This window comes from Gavialis gangeticus, unplaced genomic scaffold (genome assembly GCF_001723915.1).
Source record: "Gavialis gangeticus isolate Ggan-Ray unplaced genomic scaffold, GavGan_comp1, whole genome shotgun sequence".
Classification (NCBI taxonomy): Eukaryota; Metazoa; Chordata; order Crocodylia; family Gavialidae; genus Gavialis; species Gavialis gangeticus.
The window spans coordinates 217079130-217087499 of NW_017729032.1; the positions used below are offsets into that span (position 1 = coordinate 217079130).

General features: G+C 41.2%; 1 protein-coding gene across 4 annotated transcripts in view; it reads left to right on the forward strand.

The window, feature by feature from the left end:
* Nucleotides 1–8370, forward strand: part of GART (phosphoribosylglycinamide formyltransferase, phosphoribosylglycinamide synthetase, phosphoribosylaminoimidazole synthetase) — a 51788-nt gene that overhangs the window by 1531 nt on the left and 41887 nt on the right. For all 4 annotated transcript variants that reach the window (XM_019524020.1, XM_019524022.1, XM_019524021.1 and 1 more), the window contains exon 2: nucleotides 7343–7491. In XM_019524020.1, coding sequence (XP_019379565.1) covers nucleotides 7347–7491 — 145 coding nt within the window. In that variant the 5' untranslated portion in view covers nucleotides 7343–7346. The remainder of the gene's footprint in view (nucleotides 1–7342; nucleotides 7492–8370) is intronic.

Genomic DNA, 8370 nt, shown 5'->3' on the forward strand with positions numbered 1-8370 from the left:
TTGTGTCTGGGGGGGGGGAAAAAAAAGTAGAAAAAAATATTGACTTTCTCTGTAAAGTTACCTGAAAACTCAGTAGGGGCTAGATCCAGATAAAGGACTTAAATCATTGAACCTCACCCAGTTCTTTCAAAGAATGATTGTAGTTACATACCCTCAGGGAAGGCTTTCAGCTTTTGCTTCTGAATTGCTGAGCATTTTCCCTATTGCCCTTACCCCAGTTTATCCATGTCCTAGAGAGGTCTATGCTTAAAATGGATCTCTATGTTTAATATTTCCTCTTGGCTACGTATGTAGGGTTGTGTTTGCCTTGCTATTCTGCAGCTTCCAACTCTGCATGAGAAGCTTAAGTTCATACCTTCAGAGTCCTGGACTTCACCAGATGACTAAACTGGAGTGGTGCATCTCCTAACTTGAAGATGCCCAAATCCCTACTGAACCCATCCCTAGGGTATTACTGTTCATTGATTCTTGGTTGTGCTGCAGAGTCGGTTCAATCTGTGTCTTTGCTTTCAAGGTTCTAAACAAAGCCGCAGTCTAGAATTTCAAGGGCTCCCCAGTCCATGGCTATATTTAGATATCTGAATAACTTACCCTTATTAGATACCCCACCTTCTCCAACAAGCGTTAAATACCCAGCAAATTCAGAATGCAGCTCAATGGGTGTTGGCTGATGCTCAGTGTACTTGAAAACCTGACTCCTTTATTTGCCGTTCAACTGCTTTTGTATGTAACATTAAGCAGGTCTAAGTATTTGCAGGGCTGGGGCCTTGGCTTGTAAAGATCTCTGGAAAGGACCTCTATGAGGGACTGAAAGTTGTAGAGTGCCTCTGCCTTTTTCTCTCTTTTTTAAAAATGGCTCAGGAGGAAAAAAAATATTCCAGCTCTTCTACCAGCCTCTTATTTTTAAAACTGCTATGAACAAAACCATCTCAGCTTTCCAGCATTAAAAGGTGTATGTGGTGGTTTTAAGATACTGGTACTTGTACTGCTGTCCTAAAATCCTTTGACTTTTTGCCATACTCGAAGAATGTAGGTTCTCTCTTGATAAGTTCATTGTGTGCTAATCCTTCCTGGAAAAAAACCTCTACATGCTGTGTATGGCTTTTGCACTTCTGAAGGTAAAGGTTGGCTCCTGGTTTAATAACAAAAGTACCCAGAAAGCCGGTTTTCAGGGAATTTCCCTTTTGAAAAGGGAATTCCAAGCTCCTATAAAGCTAGCTTAATGGTACTCTGCACCACATTGTATTTGTCCTACCAATATCATTCTTTCAGCATTTGGGTATCACCAGAAGTAAGGACACCAAGGCCCTATCCCACTTCCATCTAGCACTCCAGAGAGCATGAGGAAAGATCATACATATTTGCTCTACTGCGTAGGTATTTCTCCAGCACACAGGGGCTCCTCAGAAGGCTGTTTCCTTCACAATCAGGTTTACAAATCTTTTGTACCAGCCTGGAGGGTTGTAGAGGGGCACTAGTAAGTCCAAAAGTCTGAGCTGAAGCTTTTATAGACTCAGATGTTACAGTAATCTGTAATAATTACTCCTGCCACAGTTATGAATATTTGGAACTCTATTCCCCAAACCACATGCTTCACAAGTAAAACTTCCCATCTAGCTGATGTCATCTGACCCCATAACTGTTTCCTGCCCAGGGCAGGGGTTGGACTTGATGATCTGTTGAGTTCCCTTCTGACCCTAGCATTTATGAATCTATGAGACCATTAGACAAAAACATAGGGCACAATTTATGAACCATACAAACATTGTAAAAATTGTGATGCTGAGCATAATTCAGGAAATGAACAACCAATTTGTTGCTTGCATGTTAATGCTAAATTATTTCCACTATATTTTAGCATACAGCACATGTATTTTTAGGTACTCATGACACTACAGGTCTTGTGCTACCTGTTGTATTTCTGAAATTTTTTTAGGCTGAAAGAAGCATTGGAATAGGGTGCTCTTAGGGAAGGTGAGATGACTCCTTGAGTAAGTTCCCAGTGTGGGTGCAGTACTTTGCATGGGAGTGCTGTCGTTAGATCCCTGAGTGCTGCCTCTCATTTGCCTTTAAGTAACAGATTTCCTGGAGGATACAGGTTTTCCATTCTTCTGTGGTGCTTGTTGTGTGGGAGACTGAAGAACCTCCTTTTTAAAGTGATTGTAAGTAAAGATGGTCTAACAGGGCCCAGTGATTGGGTGTTTTTAACTGAAAAAAAATAGCATAAATTAGGATCTGCTTATTTTGTCTTAGAAAAGTTAGGGAGTCTGTGCTTTAAACTCTTTGCTGCTCTGGACATTCATAGCTTAGACGGCTACTACCCTTTTCTGGCTTAAGAAACTAAATGTTCCTGTTTATTGGCCAGTTGTGTGGTGTCATCAGTGTGGTGTTGGGGTAGGAACAGAGTGCATCAATTTAGGTGGAAGCTGCCTCTCTCCTTTCCTTTTGCGTGTGACTACTGACTATCCCTCTCTCAGATCAGAACCACTTAGACTAGAGTAAGTATATTTTCTAGAGTAATCTGAGACTTTACATTCAATTCTAATGTAGTAGTCTTAAAAAAAATCTTTAAAGCATACGTTTCAATTTCTGTAGCTGGTTTTGTAACCTTAATCTGAACAGTCTGTAATGATTAGGTCTGACTTTCTGTGGATGGGAAAAAGAACATGCTTTTTGAATATGACTTGCTTAGTTGTAATAAACAACAGTCTATTATATTTTTTTTTAAATAATAATCTTCTGTTATTGGTTACTGGCATTCTCACTGTATTTCTTCATTATGGCCAGTTATTTAATACTTTATTCTTTTGCTTGGCTTAATTGACATATTAAACATGTGTCCCATGATTGATTGATTGATTGATTTTTGTCATTCTACCATAGGTGACACATGTGAAGCTTTTACATGCAGAATTAATTTTTTTATTAAATTGAGCATAATAGATTTTATTTATACATATATAACTTTGCAATATAGTGCATATTTAAGAAAAGATGTAAATTTGCACTGCCTGTATTATGCTAGTTTTGTAAAGAAGCCTACTAACTTAGATAAGCTGAGCATGAGTTTAAAAATAAATGTATTTAGGTATGGGCAACTATATAATACTCAGCTCTCTGCAAGTATTATTTTTCTCCCATTTGTGATTTGTTCATATTTTTATTCTTTTTTCCCCCTAGTTCAGCTAATTTTTGGTGTAACTGTTCAGTCTCTTAATGAGTCGTCTTTGGCTCAATTTTTTTTACAGTTTTAGCATATGAAGTTGAGATTTAAAAACATGCCATATGTACCTGAATCCAAAATTACTTTACATGTAAGACTATGCTCTGATAATTAGTTTCTACACATGGAAAACTTATAACTTTTGATATAATTTTCCATGTATAGAATCTGATTGTCGGAGGGTTGTCTTGAATTTATTTCCCCCACTGCGTTAGCAGGGAAAGTAGAGGCAAGGAGACAGCGGTTGCAGCTCCAGCTCCAGAACACTGGAATTGCCACTGCCACTGCTGCTGTGTGATCAGGTTGTGGCGAGAGCTACCATGTGCTCTGTGTCCCCACTGGAATGGAGCCAGAGCCTCTTTACAGTACGGGTGAGCAGAATCTGGAATAGACTTCCCAAGGAGGTGGTGCAGTCCCCAGTCTTGGAAGTCTTCAAGAGGAGACTGGACAGACATCTTGCTGGGATCATTTGATCTCAGCAGTGTTCCTGCCCAGAGCAGGGGAGGTTTGGAATAGACTGCCGCCAGAGGCAGTTCAAGCACCCACTTTGAATGTCTTCAAGACATGTTTGGATGCTTATCTTGCTGGGATCCTATGATCCCTGCTGACTTCTGCCTCTGGGGCAGGGGGCTGGACTCGATGATCCTCTGGGGTCCCTTCCAGCCCGAATGTCTATGAAATCTTTCAAGGTCCCTTCCAGGTCTTGATTTCTATGATTCTATAACTGACAGTAAAGGTGGGGGGGCAGTCAAAGGGAAGGGGCAGTGGCTACAACCCTGAGCCCAAGTTGGAGCCACAGCAACTGTCTGCCTCCTTCACCCCACCTTGTACTCAAATCCAGGATGAGAGGCTTTTTTCCACATGTTGAATGGTGGGGGGGACCTCACCGTGGATTCAAGTAAGTATAGTAATAGAATGGTATGGTTGGAAGGAACCTTGAGAAAAATTAGTCGCACCCTTTGTACAAATACCAGGTGCGCTATACCTAAAATATCCTGTAGAGGCCTCTTGCAAACCTCCAGTGAGGGAGCTTCTATAACTTTCCTTCTTCTGAAAATTGTACAGTTTTTCTGCCAACAAATTTCTTGTAGTTCTTGAATTTAAAAAGCAAGGATTGCTCTGTTTGTGTTTCCATATCTACCAAATCAAACAGAAAGAAATAGTTAGCCATGTTAACTCTGAAGACAGGGTAGAGCAGTGGTCTGTGACCGCAGGTGCCATGGTGCCCCCCCAGCGTTTATTCAGGTGCCTGTGTGCATTTTCACGATCAGTAAAAATCAGTATTCCAATAAAAAATGCTGTCATATTGGCACTCGCTGCTTTTTCTTTTAAATTCACATGTGCCCTTGGGTGCACAAACGTTAGGAACCCCTGGGGTAGAGGTACATTTTATAAACTAACTGAATCGAGGATGCATAAGCTCTTGTAAGTAAAAACTCACTTCATCAGATACTCACCACAGTGTAACAAGTGATTCCTTTAGAGCAGGGATTTTCAATCTTTTTTAATAAGTGTACCCCTGGCAGGCGGAGAGGGGGGGCTGGCAGCAGCTGCATGCAGAGCAGTGGCAGCACAGGGTGGCAGGGGGGATGGGGTGCTTCTGCATGTGACCTCCTCCCCCCCATGGCCAGGTGGCACCTATGCAGCCCACAAAGGGGCGCTGCTGCCCTGCGGGGCGGGGAGGGTAGCCCTGTTCCTGAGAGGTGGCAGCATTCTGTCCTCACCTACCTGTGCGTACGCCCTAAGGCCTTTCCAAACACCCCTGGGGATATGCGTACCTCTGGCTGAGAACCCCTGCTTTAGAGCGAGAGCTATTCCCTACACAATGAATGTTCCCACATATGAGGGGTTTCCAATGTCTTGTCAGTGAGAGGAGTGGGCCTGTCCCTTTGTAGAGCAGAGCTGTTACTGAGGGCAGAAGATGGAGTTTGGGTCAGGCTTTTAGCAAACAGAATTTCTCAGAGATTTTGGCTTGTGTGGGGATGAACCACGTGAACCATCTGGTTGATTGTCTGAAAACCTGTTGTCCAAGGTTTAGCTGTGTGAGGTCACTTTTAATTTTGCACAAAAATATGTTTCTGCAGAAATAAGTTCACTAATAATTCTTTCTTACCATTCAATAGAAGTACTGAGCCTGCATACAAGCATGTTCAAATTAAATAGTATGCTGAATGTTTTTATCAGTGCCCTTCTTTGGCAGGAACAGCACACATTTACCAAAGCAGGTCAATGGCTAGCTGCTTCATAGAAGAAATGCAAAGAAGCAGACAGGGGTTAAATGTTTTATTTGCTAAGATTACAACACAGTGACTTGTTTGTTCAAATTGTAAAATTCTTATCTAGTCAGTTTTGCTTCTCTTAATGAATGAGAGATGGTTTGTGCAGGAAAGGCACAAGACCTCTTACTGACCACGTGCAATTCTTTTAATTGAATAAAATTGGTTATGGTTTCTTGCCTCTATAGAAATGCCTTGCCTCCCTACTACTCGCCCCACCTCCAAATTAAAAATTCTTTTAGTCCAAGCATGTTAATACTTGTATAAAATACTGATTTACATGCATTATGGTGTAAAGCATTAACTTGCACTCTTTCTTGACCAAGTGCATTTTACATACAGGCTGAGCGCCACCAGTTTGGAGCTATTGATGTTCTGCCTAAACAAGTGCTGCCTCATCATATGGCTTCTATAAACGTCAACTATTACCCTGGACTGCTGCACATATTTTAAATTATTCTGTAGCTTGGAAATTTAACCTTTGCTTTTCAAGACAGTGCAAAATGGAGAATATCTGCTTATTTCTATGAATTGCGTTATTTTTAAATTAAGTTTTCTAAAATATCACAAACATGGTGAGCAGCTATTTTATTTATGATATTATTGTAACTAAGTTTTTTTTTCTTATTGTTGCAAAACCTTAGCCTTACCTTGCAAGATACTGAGTGACCTTAACTCCCAGTAATTGCACGTAGATTATTCTTCTTTCAATGAGTCACATTCTAAGTCTGCCTGAAACCAGGTGGAGTGTTTCCACTGATTTTTTTTCAGGAAAATTGAATCAGACCTAGGAGCAGAGGTCAAGCAGCAACTTGCTTCAGAGGGCCCTTTATTTTTAGCAGGGTTTTTTGTGCTCCATATGTTCACATATGAAATTCTCTTTGAAATCTGACTGCTTCCTCCTGGAGTAAGGAACGTCTGGAAGACCATTATCCTGTTTCAAAACTCTTACCCTTTCATTTTCATAAGGTATGAGGAAGACATTCTGCCTTAAGAGAAGTTACGCTGTACTAATTATCTTAGCGCTGACATGAAATGCTATGAAGAGACTTTGTCTCCAACATGCTCAGACTCTTCTGAAATTTAAATAAGCTCACAAGTTACATCCTGATAACTAGTGAACATTTTTTATATGTATATCATGAAGCCACTGCATAATTTAGAACATTTGGCCGTGTGATAATGAGAAATGGTATAACAGATCATCTGAAGGTTTGTGCTGACGTGCTTAGTACAGGCATACCTCGGAGATATTGCGGGTTCGGTTCCAGACCACCACAATAAAGCGGATATCGCAATAAAGCGAGTCACACGAATTTTTTGGTTTCCCAGTGCATATAAAAGTTATGTTTACACTATACTGTAGTCTATTAAGTGTGCAATAGCATTATGTCTAAAAAAACAATGTACATACCTTAATTAAAAAATACTTTATTGCTAAAAAATGCTAACCATCATCTGAGCCTTCAGCGAGTTGTAATCTTTTTGCTGGTGGAGGGTCTTGCCTCAATTTGTAAAAAAACGCAATATCTGTGAAGCGCAATAAAGTGAAGTGCAATAAAACGAGGTATGCCTGTAGAGCTCTCTGAAGCTTACATGATATCTGTGCTGCACCTTTCTCAGCCAGTGCTCCCCATAGTGTGTTTTCATAGTACCATTTGTATGTACAAAATGGTAGGAAAACAATTACTTGAAATAGGCAAAGTGACATCTGCAACTATGATCAGTTCCTCTGCTGCTCTGCGGGGCCAAGCTGTTGAATGGTGAATGCTGGCAATAAGTTGTTGCTTTTCTGATGTCAGTATCATAATTGGTTATTTTGTATATATTCTGTTTTAAACAGACTGATGGCTGATCAAGTGCTTGTGATTGGCAGTGGAGGCAGGGAGCACGCTCTGGCCTGGAAGTTAACACAGTCTCCGCATGTAAAACAAGTGCTTGTTACTCCAGGAAATGCAGGAACAGCTGGAGATGGGAAAATTTCCAATTCAGGTAAAAAAAAAAAATACTAAGAGAATTTGAAATATATACTGGACCATGTAGTACATGCACACTAAATCCTAAATGATGGTTTTCGATTCTTTTTTGTTTGTGCTATAGGAATTATGTGTAAGACCATAATTCCTTATAAAGGTAATAGACGTAGCTGGATGTGGTTAAAGATGATCTGAAAGTGAAAGTTATAGTAAGGTTGGTGAGCATCATAGCCCAGCCTCTGGCATGGATCTTTGAAAACTCCTGGTGCTCTGGTGTAGTGCCCGAAGACTGGAAGAAGGCCGATGTGATGCCTATCTTCAAGAAAGGAGGAAAGTGGATCCAGCTAACTATAGGCCCATCAGCCTGACTTCTATCCCGGGGAAGATCTTAGAAAAGTTTATTAAAGAGGCCATCCTTAATGGACTGGCCGATGCCCATATCCTAAGGGATAGCCAGCACAGGTTTGTTGCAAGTAGGTCTTGCTTGACAAATCTCATTTCCTTCTACGACCAGGTGACCTGTCACCTGGACAAGGGAAAGAGATTGATGTCATATATCTTGACTTCAAAAAAGCCTTTGATCTGGTATCCCATGATCACCTCTTGGCGAAACTGGCCAATTGTGGCCTTGGGTCCACCACGATCTGTTGGCTGGGAGGTTGTCTCTGTGGTCGACCCAGAGGGTAGTAATTGATGGAAGTCAATCATCATAGTGCCCTGTGACCAGTGGGGTCCCCCAAGGCTCTGTCCTTGGACCCGTATTGTTCAACATCTTCATTAATCATGTGGACATTGGAGTCAGAAGCAGACTGGCCAAGTTTGCCGATGACACCAAACTTTGGGGCAAAGCATCCACGCCAGAAGACAGGCGGGTGATCCAGGCTGACCTGGACAG